General features: G+C 40.0%; 1 protein-coding gene across 8 annotated transcripts in view; it reads right to left on the reverse strand.

Annotated features, from left to right (window-relative positions):
• Nucleotides 1-6,073: 6,073 nt before the first annotated feature.
• Nucleotides 6,074-17,740, reverse strand: part of LOC117006373 (engulfment and cell motility protein 1) — a 255,865-nt gene continuing 244,198 nt past the window's right edge. For 6 of the 8 annotated variants that reach the window (XM_033078804.2, XM_033078787.2, XM_033078831.2 and 3 more), the window contains one exon: nt 13,028-13,125. In XM_033078804.2, the coding sequence (XP_032934695.1) occupies nt 13,075-13,125 (51 nt within the window). In that variant the 3' untranslated portion in view covers nt 13,028-13,074. Of the gene's footprint in view, nt 6,875-13,027; nt 13,126-17,740 lie in introns of those variants that run through there. The other 2 variants (XM_033078822.2, XM_033078840.1) reach the window with 2 other exon arrangements.

Genomic DNA, 17,740 nt, shown 5'->3' on the forward strand with positions numbered 1-17,740 from the left:
GTATTGTACTAATAACAGAAATCCACTCAATTTGCCATGGTAAATAGAAGCATTTTAAAACGCACCATGACAGCCTTGCAGGTAGATTCATCTCCTTGTATAATAATGGCCACTCCCTGTTAAATGTATTCTACCTGAGTCTAATCTAGAGTCCAGGAAAGTCTTCCAAGCCTCAAGAGCAAGGCTGTAAGAGAAAGCTACTCCAGAGATCTCAGGGCATCTGTGACTCAATTCTAATTCTTGACATAGAAATGAGCTTCTGAGAGAACTGTATTTGTAACAGCTGAGGATGCTGTACTTCTGACTTTTCATTTGCCTTTGGAACAGCATCATCACTATAAGGATTACCCTGAGCTTGCCAGCTTTTGTGGTCACTCTTTTAGTTCTGAAATATTAAACTGTGATATTGATAACTGATTTAAAGATGTTCAGTGTATATTTTAAGGGAACAAGGGCTAATTAAAAAGCCTAGACTTGCTGACAGAACTTGCTGTGGAAAAAAACAATTTGTCCAGCTCCATCCCTCTCCCACCCTTCCTTCCACGTAAATCACACAGGGGAGAAGGTGGTCTGAGAGTGTGGAGCATGCTCTGTCACTTGTTTGTGAATGGTGAAACACTTCAGCAGTTCCAAGGTTATTTTTATCAGCTGCTATTGTCCTGTAATGGACTGGAAGCATTGTCAATATGTAGAGCTTAAAACAGTCATGCAAACCAACAAGTTTAAATTCTACTGGACAAAAAAAACCAAACAAATGGCACATTCCTAGGAGACCTCTGCAATTAATATTTTTTTAGCCAATATTAAATTGAAGAGATTCCTAATGAAACAAATTGTTCCTTTCTGTTATGTGGTACACAGAGTTCAAAACTCTTCATTCATTAGGCTGTGCTTTGTTAAACAAAGCCCCACTGCAATAAAAAATAATGATTAGCAGTGCAACTTTGATGTATCTGGAGAAATTTTTCCTTCAGCCCAGTTTCCAGAACTCCCATCTCCATTTCACATGCTGACAGGGATAAGATTGTGTCCCAGATTAGGGCAACCAGTCAAGAACTCAGAAGACCCATTTTTAAGGTCTTTTCTTTTGTGGGAAAGGAGCAAAAGTGACAGAGATCTCTGCTTCTGACAACAGCAAGCCCTAGATTTAAGGTTATGAAATCTCACCTTTCATAAGGTGAGAAAGTGATCTTTGTCACTTTCTTTTCCCAGCAAATTGCATTTCTTTTCCTCACAAGGTTCTGTTGTGAGAAGAAACACACTAATAATTCCACTGCAAGTTAAAGCAGGACAGGACACAGACACCTAAGAAAGGGGGATCAAAAATTAAAGGCTAGAAAAATCCAGGCATTTCAAAACAGCACAATAAATAAGATTTGTGAAGAAAAATCTTATAAGATAGCAGGATAAAATGATGCTGTTCAAGTAAAAGGATAAAAGATTTCCAGGAAGGCTTCACACCAAAGCTGCTACTTGTCAATTTGACAGCAGCTCCTTCCAGTATGCTGTCATGGGCTAAGACCTGTTCGTGTGTGGGAGCTGAGGAACAATCAGTGATGATATAATGCTTACTCATCCTTCTAGATCGTGGGTTGTTCTTTTTTTAGCCTAGATACCTAAAGGGAAAATGGTTAACCTGCTAACAGTCCCCCATAGACTTGGTGGCTGGTTCCCAGTGACTCTTCTTCCAGTGCCATAAATTACCTGTTAATTGCTGGAGTAAACTTTCAAGCCCTTTCAAAGGTCCATTTGTAGAAGCAGCTGATTTGCACCAGGAACAATTTGTCCTATTGATTTATTCCAGGAAGGCCTACACATTTCCCTTTCACATGTGTCAATTGGGACCTATCTGTATATAATACAAACAAGTATTTCAGAGACTTCCAAGGCCATATTTCACATTTATTTTGCTTTTCCCAAATCTTAGTATCAGAAAATACCATAACTTTTATCAGGAGGACCCTACACTTTATTTCAAATGAGCAGCTTCGAGGATTTGGTTTTTTTTTTTTCTACTACTGCATCAGAAAGAAGTTTTCGCATAGTAACACATAAATACAAATTAAAATGCTGGGCCAGAGCATAAAGAGACATCTATCTTGTCTGCCATTTAAGACAGCTTGACTATAAACTACAAAGCTTATCTGACTAGGAACACACAAATGATATATATGCTGCTGAAAAGTCAGTAACACAGCTTTGCAAATCAGATTAGACATGACCTTCAGAGGTGATCTGCCACCATAGCACTCAGAAGGTCTATATGAATTACAAAACCACAGAACCTTTCATTTTGCTAAGTGTTTCCACCACCTAAGCACCAATAAGTGTGTTCAGTGTTCACTACCTTCCCGTGCTTTGACCACATGGAGCATTCAAGTCTCTTCCGGCACCACGGGGTAGGCTGCCTGCATTCTGAGGATGCATACACACGTTAAAAGACTTCAAGATACAAAGGTGTGCGTGGAAGAAAATCTCCACTTGTCTTACACCAATGAAATCAGCCCTTTACAAAATTTTATACAACAGTCCTGGACATACACAACAGTAGTCTGGATGATGACTGTCTAGGGGTGTTGAATTTGCAATTCTTCTTCATATTCCCTGACAAGTGAAGTTCTTCAGCTAAGCCACAGACAGCCTACAAACAATCCTGAAATTGAATACAGGAACTGACACGAATATTTCTCAGTTTTCCTATTGCTAAATGATTACACATAGTCTGAGTAGTGAAAGGAGACTTCCTAGTCTAAATAACATGATTGTAGGCTCCATTTGCACCTTGAGTGTTAACTCCAAGAAGATCTAAAATGCCTTGTCTTTGATACAGAACCAAAATATCTACATCTTAGAAAAACAAAACCCAAAAAACCAATTAAGCAAAAAGAAGAAAGGCACCACAACTGCACGCGAGAGAGGAAGAAAAGAGAAACTCTGAAAAAGGAAGAAAGAGAAACTGGCATGCTTAGAGGAAGACTATTCTGTCACAGTGAACAAATTTGAAGTTGCATCATTTTTAACGCATGCAGAACGAAAGAAAAAGAAAATTGTGTATAACTTTGGTAAGAACACCAGTAGGTACAGCAGGCAAACAATCTCAAATGATGTTTAGGTCTGGCGACAGTAGTTTGTCTTTGGATAGCTATCATATTAAAAAAGCCCTTAAAACACACAAGCCCTCGCAGCCATCTGCAACTTTTAAGTCTTGCCATTTCAAACACACATTGCAGTCATACAACATGAGAGGGCACTGAAGAATTTAAAATCAATTATAATAAATCCAGACGGGACATAGCAGAAGGTTTCACAGTACATATCATTGGCTTCAGGATTCCTCACATAGCACTCTTAAATACACATCTGCAAGAGGCTCAGAAATCACCTTGTAGGTTTTAAAATTTTCAGTACATTCAGACCATATGAGCACTATCTGCCAAATCCATCACATATTTTTCATCCATTCTTGGGTCTAGGATTTTCCCTGCTCCCTCCTTTGCCCACATTGTTCAAACACATATCACAATTTTGCATCAAAACTTTTTGGAACATGCTGAGAGAATTTTCAGTCATGTCACTGTAATCTCAGTTCTCTCATTCAGTCACTCTGTCTGGAGTACACATGGCCAGAACAGAACAATTTCACATTACTGTAGCATTTTACTTTCCATCTTTAGCTACTTCTCCAGCTTGTGCTTTACACAGGCTGCCAAGCAAGCAACAGCTGCCAGGTTTATCTTCAATCTAAAGAGTCTAAGACTTCTATTTAATGCATGGTTGTCCGTAGGATAGGCACTGTGGAATGTACTTCATACTAACACTGTTGAAACAAATTATGCCCTGTAGGTGCTCAGTCCTGCCTCTTACAGGCATGCATGCTCCCCCTCCATCTTATTCATTGGCGCATTGTGGTATTCTTCTTCTGGAAGATGGTAGTTAATCTCTACTCAATCATATGAAATGGCAACAGAATGATTTATTTAGCTTTTCTGATTTTAACAAAACCAAATAGCAGTAGGATGGACAAAATAAAGGAAAAGTTCATCTGTCTCAGTTATCTGAATTCAGTCTGATGCTATCATGGTTCACTGTTTAAACAATGATGGATGATTTTTTAAAAATGTTGATTACATAAATAGATTTAGTAATACTGGACAAGTCTGGGCCTTGGACATGTCTCAACAAGTCCAGGTCATGGTTTGGGTTGTGTGCACCAGCCAAACTACATTTAGCTATTGTTGTCCATATTTTGCTGCTTAGATGCTTTTTCCCTGTACTTTGTTGTACTTTCCCATGCTTGGCTGGTTTTGCATATTTCTTAGTTTACAACAATGTTTATAACAGGTGCATGGGTTTAGGGAATTTTTATGTAACTTGTTTGAGACCCTTCAAGGTTGCTGAAACATAAACTATGCTAAACTGGAAGAGAAAAGAATGCAAAACAGCATGCCGAGATTAGAAGAAAAAGATGGGATGATAATAAAGAGATAAAGGTGGGCGGTGAAGACCTGGACAGTGACCAATCACTTAACCTGGAGGGCGTGCGCAAGGTGCGTGAACAAGATACAGGCACCAATCAAGTGATGCATGATCACATGGACAGTAGTCTTAAGAGTGTATAATTAGGACCAAATGTAAACAATAAATCGGCTTCTGCATGATCATATTCATTTGTGTTTCAGAAGTCTGTGTCTGTCCCACAAGTAGGTACTTAGGAACTACTTAAACAGAAGATATTTTTACCCCACTGACTAGAGAAACCCATGTGTCAGCACATCTGCTGCACACAAAGATTAAATCTTTTCACACAAAAGTCACACTCTCCCTTGCTAATGGAGAAGAGGTTAGTGTGAGACCTGAAGTGGGGGCTTTGGCTTTATCCAACAGACCCTTAAGACTGTCACAATGCATGATGACAGAAAACATCTCTGTATTTCTAAATAACCCAGTATTTACTTGTCTTTGGATTCTGAAAAAGAAATGGGACTTTTATTGAGAAGAGTTTTCTATATGTGTTTGAATTTTAAAAGCTTCTGCTGTATGTTATTTAAGAGTTACAATTAGACACCCAGCAGCCTTAAGAGGGAACTGTATTGCTATGATTGTGCACCTTTAAGGCCAGACTGATAGTGCTAGTTGATGATGTTCAGAAAGAATATACTGAAAACAACTCAATTACAGAGTTATCTTTGGCTTGGTTCACCTTCCCAGCTGCTGCTGAAAGACCTCCAGACTATTTTAATGCCTGTTGATGAGAGCCAATCCATGTTTTTCACATCCCCTTAGTACTGCTTTTGCATTCCAGGCTTGCATGGAAGGGTGTCAGAAGGCTCTGGTGGTGCTGAAAGGGATTATCTAGACTACAGCTAATGAGAAAAACAGAAAACACAAGTCCAGTTTCCAGGTCCAGTAAGCACAAAACAAATTTTCCTCAGAACGTCTTCTGTCTGCTTCCACCTCATGCAGGAATGAAAGTCAAATGAACATAAGCTGAATGAACAGTTAGGGCTGTTTACCATGGAATTATTGCAAGTGTGCACTTAGCTTCAGCTAGAAAGGGCAATATCCTCCATCCACACCCTCATAAGGTAATTCAGAGCACAGAAAATGGGCTACTGATGCTTCTATTCTATGTCAGCCTCTGGCAGCAGGCATCTGTTCCTGAGCATTTCAACGTCTCCTTGAACTGAATTTTGAAAATATCCCCTTCTCAGAGACACTAACAGCCACTTTTTCAATCTGGGTACATGGAAATGTGCAGCCAAATATACATACCCCAAACACGTGTCGCATGCACAACAGAAGTGTGCCCACACACGCCCATTCTCAGCCAAATGTAGTATAAATAACCTCACTATAAAAAATAGGCTAGCTTAAATGAAGTCTCTTGCTTAAATAAGGCTGGCATAAATACTCTTTCTTTATGTTGCCTGTTTCATCTCATGTTTAAGTCTGGAAACTGGCAACTCTATTGGAATGACTGGAGAAACTCTACTCAAAGTCAATAGATAAAAAGGACAGGCGAGCTCAGCATCATGATACCACTGGTGAAGATTTAATGAAAAGAATAAAAGGCAGGCAATTTCTTTTTTCACGTCTCTGATGCCAAGATGGATAAATAATAGTAAGACAGGCAATAAGGTATTGCAGACAATTGGAGGAGATCCTCAAGCACTGAAGCAGCAGCCCACACAAAACTAAAGTTATAAAAACAAACCTTGCATTTTCAGTTCTTATAAAGTAGACAGAAAATAAGAAAAAAATATTAGAAAAGGAAAAGTAACTTTTCCCACTTTCTTGGCATCTTTGGAAGGACACCAGATGACTGTCCATACTCCTCACTGTGCTCATGTCTGTTTTCATCAATATGGTTTTATGGACATTTTCTGTCTTATCCTTTTCAAAACATTTCAAGAAGCTATTAAGACTGCTTTCTCTGAAGATGAGTAGGAAGGAGCGGCTGTCAGAAAGGACTGTCTGAACTCCCTGCAGCAACCCTGCTTCACATTCAGCCCACACACCAGGCCCATCTCTATCAGAGTTCTGGCACACTTTCTCAGGGCTGGTGCATGTGCTCAGAACTTCCTTCCTGCTAATGAGCCTCTCTTTAATTGATCTTCAGAGTACATATTTCTTCAGACCCAATCATCTACAAGCTAAAGATGCTGTCAATACTGTCGCATGGCAATTGCCATTACAGAGACAAGTCCCACCTTGTATTTTCTTCACTGAAACCTCCGCTCTTTGCATATGGTAGGTGGAATGATTTCTTCATCTTCCAAGTGAAGAGACAAATTTATAAATGTCAAGCAATGCAAAGGCAGTTCCAATAGTGGGTACAAACTCCAAGTTTTCCTCACTCTTCATTTCCCAGCCTCTGAAACATAAACAGACCTACAGTGCTAAGCCAGTAGAATTTCTACTGTTACATTACTGCTTTGTTCAGGGTTGGACCGTTTTCATTCCATTAATGCTTTCCTTTAAAAACATTTCAGAATTGGTTTAAAAAATAAAAATAGATGGTTAAAAATATTTCAGTCTCCCTTAATCGTTCAGGGATATATTTTCAAAGCAGTATGCCAGGAGTATTGCACGTGACTCCCATTCATGTTAAAATTAGATTCACCAGAATAAACCCCATATGCTGCTTTGAAAAGGTATTGCAATACGTCCAAGGAAAATTTTTCCAGATTTCCAGAAAACTGCTTATGCAATTTTTTGCCTGCTTTTCTTGTTTAGGTTTATAAATAGATTTTTAAGATCCTTTTTTTCTCTTTTTCCTTTTTTAAATAACACTTTGTACTATCTGGAAAAACAGAGAGAAGGGATCTGCTGGTTTTCTTGGTTTCTCTGCAGCCATTTTATTTTAAAAGTATCAGTTTAATCAGAATAACTTTGCTTTGTAGGATGCGAAGCTTTTGGAAGCTTTTTTATAAATATTTTTAAAATACTGTCACTGTATACTATCTTTCTACCTGAGCCACAGCCTGTAGTGAGGTCTGGCTGCCTTCCACACCTAAGCTGCTGTCCTGTCAAGTGGTGCTCAACAATTCTTTGTTAGCCAGAAATATCTGGACAGTGGGGAACTATTTTCCAGAAATTTTCTACTATTGCCAAGGCATAGTGTCTCCTTGGAAATAGCAGCACTGATGCTTTGTGCTAGAGCCAGGCATGAACATACAGGTTTCTATATTCAAGGTCTTGTCTTACTTTCTGCCCAATACAGAGCATCTCTAACACCTGTGGCAGCCACAGAAGTCCATCCCCACAAAGCCAGCTGCAGTGCTGGGCTAAATGTAGGCAGGCACAGTGTGCCCTAATTTGCCTTGGTGAGTATTGTCATTGCTGTGCTCACATACATATGCATACACTGGTAAATACTGGTTGATTATTAAATTTGTCATTTATGTCTGCAGTCTTTCTGGTCATTTCAAGAGAGAAGGGAAAAAAATTCTGGCAGCTCTGGTTCTCTCATAATTGCTCTCAAATTTTTACTGCTTCTAATTGTGCATGAGAGATTGTGCACAACAAGACAGTGTGAATGCCATCTCTTCAGTTTATCTTCACGCTTCTCATTACTACCTCAAATTGCCAAACATTGTAATTTCAGCCATTTATACCAAAAGCACAGCAAACACTTCATCTAACCATTTCATTACTTTAACCTTTAAAGGATTTATGCAAAGGGTAAATATTTTGCTTAAATGTGGAAGATGCTTCCACCATAGAGGAAAAAAAAAACACTCCTTGCTAATTGTGTATCAAGATATGAGAAAAGAAACCAAGATATAGTTGTCTTGTCATCAAGGCACTGACAAGAGAGGTGTAGGGTAAGTTCCCATCTCTACCACTAATTTTTCAGGCAACATGCAGGAAGACATAATTTATGCACTCTTGTTAACCTACTAAAAATCACTTAACATCACCCTTCTGTTCTCCTTTTTTATCCTTTGTTTAGTCTGCCAATTTAAATGGTGCTCTCCTTTGGTCATAAACCTGTGCTTAAAAGAAATACCTGAAAGTTCCTGGGATGGTGAAATGACGGCTTGCACCTGAAGCTAGAACCTGTAAGCAATGGAGCTTTAGCAAAAGCAAAGGTTTTTGTACAAGAAAAGCACTTATTAAAAAACCTATACCCTAATAGTCACCCACAAAACAACAAGCATCCCCAAAACCAATCCACTTGTAGCCAAACATTGCTCTACAATTTTTACACACATTGCCTGCTTTAAGTATTAGGGTTCAAATGAGCTAATGAGTTACTGTGGTTAGAAAAGTTAACCATGTCAGCTATTCTGTAGTATAGCCAGTGGTAAACATTTAGTAAAACATACTTTTGTGATTGTTGGCAAGAAAATTTTGAAGAAATGCTTTCAACATCACATTTCTGAAGGGGCTTGAATGCCTCTGAGTAATAACAGTTCAGTTGTCAGAGCTATGACAAGTTAAAACTGCTTTAAAGGGATGACCGCAGTTAATGGAGAAAGCCTGTCTTCTTAAAGTGGCTATGGGATTCATCCCAAGGATCTTTTACACTTTACTTAACATTAGAAAATGTTAAATGTTGGCTGATGCTCCATCTGAATTTGTTTCATTTATGAATAATGATAGGAATTAATATTTTTTCCTATTTGGATAAGATATCCTACTGCATGAGAAAGTAGTTTTTACCCATAAAACTACAAAATAATGCAGGTTGCTAGACAGTTCTATCAAGTCCTGCAGACACAGCAGAATTAATTTCATACTTAAGTCAGGTTCCTCAGGGCAACTCTAGGCAAGTTTTGATTTGCTCCAAGGATAAAGATTTAATAATCTCTCTATGCAACTGGTTCAAGAGCTGCACCACTATCAATGGTTGGGAGTATTTTACCCTTACATCTTAACAACTTCCTTCACTGCAACATCTCTCTTCTTCTTTCTCTGTGTACTTCTGAGAAAAGTGTGCATCTTCTCATCCTTCTTGTTCAAACAATGGCAGAAGGTGTAAGTAGATACGCCCTAGATCCAGCCTTTTTCACAATGAACAAATCCGGTTCCTTCATATTCCTTTTGAACACTGCATGCTCCATCCTACTTAATCATCTTTGTAGCCTTTTGCTGGACTAGCTCAATTTAATCAGTTTCTCTCCATTTCTAGGGCACAAAACTGGACACAGCCATCCAGTTGCTGCCTCAGAGAGGCCAAGCTGGGGGAAATAATTCCTTCCTCTGCCATGCTAGCTGTGCTTGAGCTAATGCAACCCAGTGTGCAGTTAGTCCACACCACACAAATGTGCACTGGTGATTCATGGCACTCATCAGCCCAGAGACCATTCTACAAGCAAGCAAATACAATGATATTTGTAAAACATGAAATTAGACTTTCTGAGTCCTTAATTTGCTTTGCCAGTCACCTATCCTCAGATTTTAGTGTCAAAGAAAATATCCACAGAAATTATTATCAATAGCTTGGCCATCATAAAAATCAAAACAAGATACTGAAGTGTTACTCTAGTACTAAAATCAAGAATTGTAGAGAAGGAAATTAGAATCATCAAACTCTTTCAAATTCTAATAAGTAAAGCAAATTGAGCAGCTATAAAACATCCTGTTCTCTGAAACTTAAAAGCATCAAGGCAATAAAATACCCTTAACCCATGCAAAGGTAAATAAGTTTTATGGAGCTATTTTCTTTCCTTTTACCTCAAGTAGAACCACCAGTTTAAAGAATTTGTCAGGTACTTTAAAGATTTTACACAGCTTTTACACCCAAAAAGGGCTTTTTAGGCCATGTATATTACTGAATCCATTTTCAATCTGCACACATACAATACCTTTCACCTGAAGTTCATCTCTCTGATTGGTGGAGAAAGTTATTTTCTCTGAGTAAATTAAACTTTGAAGTCCACTGTGTGCAGAATTAAGCTAGATAAAATAATATCCTGTTCTCTGCTATCATTATTAAAATGTTGTATTCATACCACTACTTCTGAGGTAAGACTTTTTTGTCATATGGATCAATTTTTAGGAATAAAAAACACATGTACACATATAATTTTGACTTTACAATTTTAACAGTGGCCTTCAGATTTCTACCACTGCTGAAAATACATAGCTGCCAGTAACACCCATCCTGCCTCCAAAAACTGGCTTCCGATATTCAATGACCTAAAAGGGTCTTTTCTAGCATCTTGACAGATGTGGTTGCCAGTGGGTGTCCCCAGCTAGCAAGAAAGAAAAGCCATTAACACCCTCCTTAGGGCAGGTGGAAGTACTATGAGGGATGCCATTGTTCTAGTGAAAAAGGACAGGCAGAAACAAAGTCTGGGGAAATAAATCCTGTTGGAGATTGAAGTACTGAACACAGAGAGAAGCTAAGGGAAATTTCACTTAAAACAGAGGGAGAAATTCAGTAAGATTGCAACATCTAGTCACTAGCTTTAAAAAAAAAATCACATATAGACCTTAAAATTAAGTAGTATCAGTTATATGACAATCAGATGAAAAAAGAAAATCGCTGGGAAGAAAACAGCCCTTTAAAACAACTTCCAGATCCCTAGTTACATTCTTTATCTCACATGTCTGATTTTACAAAAACAAGATTGTTTCATTTTTCCACTTGGTGACTTTAGAGATGTTATTTTCACTATGAAGGGCTGGCCAATTGCTTCTGAAGAGGCTGACAACATAACAATGACATGATGAGATCTGTGGTTTCTTTGGGCTCTTGCTTAAGTACAACAAAATGTTCTAGGCAGCATGTACTATTCAAGCAAAATGGATAGAATTGCAATTTTTAAGCTCTTGCTACTGAAGTTCTCTTATCAGCAACACAACAAATCAGTCAGTTTCCCAGAGACAGAAAACTGATGCTTGAAATCTGAAGACAAGTCTTCAGAGAAAAAAAATTATCATAAAATTCAAAGCATGTGTGGAAGTTGTTTCTGCAGACACTTTCACAAAAATCTTTTAGAAGCTGACTTGACATTCTTGATGCAAGGATTGGTTCTTGAGTAATTGTGTTTCATGGCCATGGCACAAATATCTTCAGCTGATATGGCAAGATCTTTAATCATCTACACAAATGTCTTTTTCAAGGATTCTGATAATTGCTCCTTCACCTCTCCCTGTTGTTTGGGTTAATATACTTTCATGGTATCAAATGTCTACATTTCTGTGCTCAGCTTTTAAGGTGATATTCCTCAGCTTTCATATGTATTACTGGGGGCTTTGCTTCTCTGCTTACCATGACCAACATATAAAAGTAACTTGAGGAACTGTGATGGAACCTCCCAATAAATTACATTTTAGTCATCAATAAATCCATAAAAGTTTTTGCATACTATTCAAAGCAACAGTGAAGAGGGGAAAGGGCAAAGAAAGAGCAGCCTTAAACACTTTTAGACGCATACATCTTCCATCCCCCAGCAGGCTATTTAACTCTCAGTGGAAAATAACAACTGTCTTCTCAAGGCCAAATACTCTGTGGGGCAAAACCTAACACTTCCTTCAGAAAGTACATGCTAAACCCCTCACCTCCTCCATTTTCCCATTCATCCAGTGTCTGGGAACTTGAGGACGGTTCATGTTATCACACCAAGGCCCAGTTTAACCTGTGACCATGTAAAAAAGTTAACCTACAGAGAGCCAGCAGACTACCTATTGTGGTTGGCCCAGTGTGCGTGGTGTGAATATGGATTGAGATAGCTGGTGTGGGTAAAAGCGAGGAGAGCCCAGCTGCACTCAACACACCATCCTCTCCTCTCACGCTGCCTTCCAGCATCCCTCCCTCCCATCTGCCTGTATCACAGACAACCTTAATTTAACACTGGTGCATTGGGTAGCAGGATCAGCTTGTCAGAAGCTGGCCAGTTATCTCATATGCTGAAAATAGAGACAGGCAGCAGCACTGACTAACTGGTAAACACCTCTTTAATGGTGATTGACATATTCAATCAAGACAATACACGAGATGCAAGCTACAAATAATGAAGGACATTTGTATAAGGACAGATGAGACAAAAACAAATAAGCACCCCGACTTTGCTTATGAGACATATATGAAAGATTTCTGCTGCTCTTTTCAACCAAAAGGATATTTAGATTACAATTACTTAAGGGAAACCAATAATAATACAAGCTCTTCTGCTCCTCCAAAAGAGACTATAAAAATCTCATTGTTAGCTGCATCATTCGTCACGATAACCTCATTTCAACTGAAACAAAATATCTGAGACATCACTTCTTCCCCCTTCCTTCCCTTTTTCATTTGTCTATAATAAGGTCCATAGTCTGGGGAGTTCTCAGGCTGAATTCCACGCACTGTGACTCACAAAATGGAAATCTGATCTTATATGCCCACTGACATTCACATCAGCAGCAATTCATGCAGGAAAAAGCCATATAACATGCACCTCTGATTTAACTGTACTACAAAAACATATCCTAGAAAGAATAAATAAAAATACAGAGACAAGAATGGTTCATGGGATCTGAATATTATGCACACTTTTAGACAGGAATGACAGAAGAAATATCAAAAAATATGCTGTTTTGGTGACAGTTCCTGTTAGGTTATATCATTTCCCCTCACGACTAACACATTCTACATGCAATTGAGGCATTTCTTCCCAGTGCAGAAAGTTTCTGTGGAGTAGAAGAAAAGCAGTTAGCAGATAACCTACTCTCAAGTGTTTCTCCTCTAGTTATTTGGCTTTCCACTCAATCATCTTTTTGAAGGCCGAGAAGGTTTATTGGTTTGATCAGCGCCCACTGAGATGACAATGAAGAGTACTTTGAAAGTATGAAGCACCAGTAGCTTTAAAAATTATAATCTCCAGCATGTTACACAAACCTATATGTGTTCTACAGTAACACACAGACTTCAATAAAAACCTGGGGGATAAAATCCCCTCTGCCAATGATGGGTAGATTTTCTACAAATAAGAGACTCCACTGCTGAAACCAACAGTCTTTCATCACTGGGGAAAGGACAAGACAAGCTGCTGGCCAAGGAATGGATTACACTAAAATACTCTTTTCTTGTTTTAAATAACATGTTTTGTTGAAACATCCTTTCCTTTCCATAATTTTCAGCTTGAAGAATCCATCTCTTTGTTGGTGCACCCATCCTGGCATGTGCAGAGATGGAGAAGACTAAACAGAGCAGCTGATGAAAGCATACATCTGGAATATCTAGGCCACAAAAACATGGAGGGAACACTGACCTAATGCTAGGGAAAGGTCTTAAATAGGCTCTCTCTGCATTATATTCAATTGCACTACTTAAATAAAACATTCTCAAGGAAGAGGTTGTTAATGGAATAAACCTGACAATTTTTCTGCACCCAAATAATGCTTTCTAAAAGGTTCCTACTGTATTTGAAGGATGTAATTTCTTCAATTAAAAAGCCTCATTTTCTTTGTAATCTATGCAGCAGACTTGCAAAATGTAAATTGCCACAAATTTTTATAAACCCATGCATTTCACAGTTAATGATATATTTATAGCAATTATCTGTTTCCAATAAAAGTTAATAAAGTGTTATTGGCATCAGGTGTGAAAATATGGGATTTAATTTGTGCCCCAGCCTGGGGAATACTGAATTCATTCTATGTGAGAATAATTTATTTGCAATATTCCTGACTGATATAAACAAAGCAGTCTCAAGGGAAAGGGCAATAAAGCTAACATTCCACTAGCCCAGCATTTCCCAACAGTAAAATGCAGACAGAACAGGGTTCCAAAGCTTCTCCCAAAAGAAGTTAAATTCATCTGCTTCAGATCCATAAGAAAACAATAATTCTTTGGAGGGCATCTGTGAAGAATTATTTATGATCCTTTCCTTTCTTCTTTCATTGAATTGAAAAGGAGGTGACAAACAGGTTTAAAAACTGACCAAAGGATTTTACTTTCAATTTTGTCTGATTTATTTTCTCTCTTTTGAGGTAATGCTTCTTTCATTTCCCATCCTTCTACAAGCCTCCCTGTGCAGCTGGGTGGGGGAAAAGAGAGCCACAGAGAGGGGAAAGCATCCCTTTGGGGCTAGAACTGCTACTGCATTTGTGGCAGGGGGATGGAGGAGATTGGAGCAAGTGGCCAGACATTCTGTTTCTGATTTTGACCCTGTCAAGGCATTTCAGCTCTGGGTGCCTTTGCCTCCTTCCTGTAAAGTGTGGTTTATCAAGGCCAAGCCTGCAAGGAGCAGAAAAGTGCAGAATATTGTTAGTGCCACTAGAGGGGATCATCTGAGCATGCTGGGGACCTGCTGCTCCCACAGGAGTGAGGGAAAGCCCTGTCACTGCCAGGTCAGGTACAGAGTTGCCATGGCAAGGACTAGCATTAGGACAACAAGGTTGCAGCCAGGGCAGCATTTTGGACAGGATCTAGGCAGAGTCTGCTCTTTGAGTCTTCCCAGTTTGCAGTGGGGAGCACTGGTGACAGCAAAGCTGGTCACAGGTCTTCTGCCACGTTGCTTCTCTGACCCTTTCAAAATGACCCCCTAGACCTTTGCTTCCTCATGAGTAACTCACATTATCTGATGGTGGGTTTGGCCCACCACAGATTTTCACACAAACCACTGCTCACACAACTTTGCTTCTTAAGAGCGTCCTTGAACACTTCATCATATTTTGAAAACAGCCTTCCGTAATTATTCATCCCTACAGTTGCTGAAAACATGAGAACACAGGAGAAGCTGTGAAACCTGTGGTGTGGCATGGCATTTCCAAAGCTCCACCAAGGAAATAAACAGTATTTTTCATTTTTATGTCATACTTGGTTACCTTTTCTGTTATCTTGTCAGTGACCAAGGAAAAATGTTCGCAGAGTCTGAGCATGAGCCATAAACTTCTTTTGTGGTTATCCAATGCCTCTGTGTTTGCTTTGCTAATTAATTACAGGACTCACATAGGGCGTTTATTGTTTGTATCTGTTGCCGCTGTGAGCAATGTCTACTCTTCTGATCACCACAAGGTAGTTTGTTACATGTATGCCTGTCAGTGACATGTTTTATCATCTTACTGAGCAGACCCCCCTGCTGCAGGGGGATCTGGTGCTGCAGCTTGGCATGTCCCTGAAATAGCCAGATACCACAAGGGCAGTTCCTCACCAGGTTGTCACTGTGAAATAGATACTAGCTGAATGCTGAAACCAGTTTTTTGATGTGTCTTAAAATATTTTTCTTATTACAAAATATTGTCTTTTTCTTCTTCAATATTATATAATATTATTACATATTCTTATTACAAAGTAAGTTTTCAAAGTAAGTTTTCACAAAACATTTAAAAGCTCATGTTTTATACCATGATGATCTCAAACACATGTCCAGAGGGCAAATTAACTAAATCTCTTAGTAATAAGAAAAATGCATTGGCAGCATCATTAGCCAACCCCTTTCCTATTCCTCAAACCTTTAGCTTTAATGAATGCAGTAGATTTTGTTTTCAAGCATCTTATATCATAGTACTTACAATTTTTTCAGTTTTGGCTTGTCCTATTTAACTTTAGCCACATTGGAATGATAATCTGCATTTTGTTATGAGTACAGTAATTTCACGACCATAAGGCGCACCGGACTATAAGGCGCACCCCCGGGAGTTGGCAAACTTCGCAACTTTGTGCATTATATAAGGCGCACCAGACTATAAGGCGCACTTTTTTTTGGCCGCAAAGATCCATGCCACGTGCAACAAAGTAACAAATTTGTAACGGAATCCCACAATCATGGAGTTTACTGGCAGGTGCTCAATTTGCAAACATTTTTCACAGATTGGTGTAGCCTTTAAATGCAGCCCCAAGCGCCCTCCCCGTGTGCGGGGCCCGGCACTCCCACCCACCCCCAGCTGGCGAGGTGGGGCTCGGGGTGGCCACGGCTCGGGGTGGCCGCGGCTTGCGGTCGCTGTGGTTCAGGGCAGTCACGGTTCACACCTAGGGGTTGCTGTGGTTCAGGGCAGCTCGGGGCCACCCGTGGCTTGGGACTGTCTGCGGCTTCTGGTTTCCCCCGCCCTTGCACCCGGGTTGAGGCCCACTGTCCCATGGCTTCTGGTTTCTCCTGCACCTGGGCCGGGGCCCAGCTTCTGGTTTCCCCCGTGCCAGGGCTCAGCTTCTGGTTTCCCCCACACTGTGGCCTGGCTTCTGGTTTCCCCCACGCCCGGGCTGGGGCCTGGTTTCTTGTTCCCCCCGCCCCCGGGCCAGGGCCCAGTGCCGCACGGTTTCTTGTTCCCCCGCGCCCAGGCCAGGAGCAGCGCCGCACGGCCTCTTGTTTCCCCCACACCCGGGCCGGGGACTGCACCGCCCGCCTTCATGTTCCGCCTGGGCCAGGACCTGTGGCAGCTCCCTGCCGGCTGTGGCTGCCCGCTCCCACCCCTCCTCATGACTCGGCGCTCCCGTGGCACTGCCCCCCGTTGTGGCTCACACTCTGGGTTTGCAAATTTCGCAACTTTGTACATTATATAAGGTGCACCGGACTATAAGGTGCACTTCTGGGTTCGGGGGAAAATTTTAGTCATAAGGGTGCGCCTGATAGTCGGGAAATTACTGTAGTCATTTTGGGTCATCTAAAACCCAACAACTATACTAATATACTAATAAAAGCAGCCACATTGTGCCCATTCTCTATAATGCAGCTTCAGCACTCTGCTAGCCAAGTCAAAAAATTTTGTCTTTTTCCTTCTATGCTGGGACTGGAAGCAGTTATTTATACTCTTAATCTGCCATTTTTTTAAGATGGTACAACACTAGGTACAGAATTAGCAAATTGTTCATTCTGTTCTGCAGGTTTAATAAGACAAGCTATGGCTGCAACTAAAATAATTGATTTGCTCACCTTTCCTCCTAATCAAACCTATGAAAAGTGGCTGACTGAAATCTCTGGAAGCCAGGATTAAGAGGATAATCTTGTCCCCTACACAATATCCTACTTGCTGTCTCCTTGCATCCCAAGAAACAATTTGTCTGCTTTACAAGGAGATCGTTAAAGTGATAGCAATCACAGTGTGAATCCACATTAGGGCAATCCAGGTGCCTTTACTAAAGTACACCTAGAGTGGGGATCACCAAAAAAATTTCCTTGATGAGTATGCTTTCATTTGGCCCAATGGGAGGAATTTTACTGTTGGGCGGGTACTTTGAATTCCACCTACCATCATGTTAAGAATAAACAATAAACCTCAAACCAATTTAAGTATGTGTCAGTCTGTATGGCAGTTGAGGATGATTACTCTGAGCAGAGTATATGTGGTCCCTGTGTGATGGAAATCT

Source organism: Catharus ustulatus, chromosome 1 (assembly GCF_009819885.2).
Source record: "Catharus ustulatus isolate bCatUst1 chromosome 1, bCatUst1.pri.v2, whole genome shotgun sequence".
Lineage (NCBI taxonomy): Eukaryota > Metazoa > Chordata > Aves > Passeriformes > Turdidae > Catharus > Catharus ustulatus.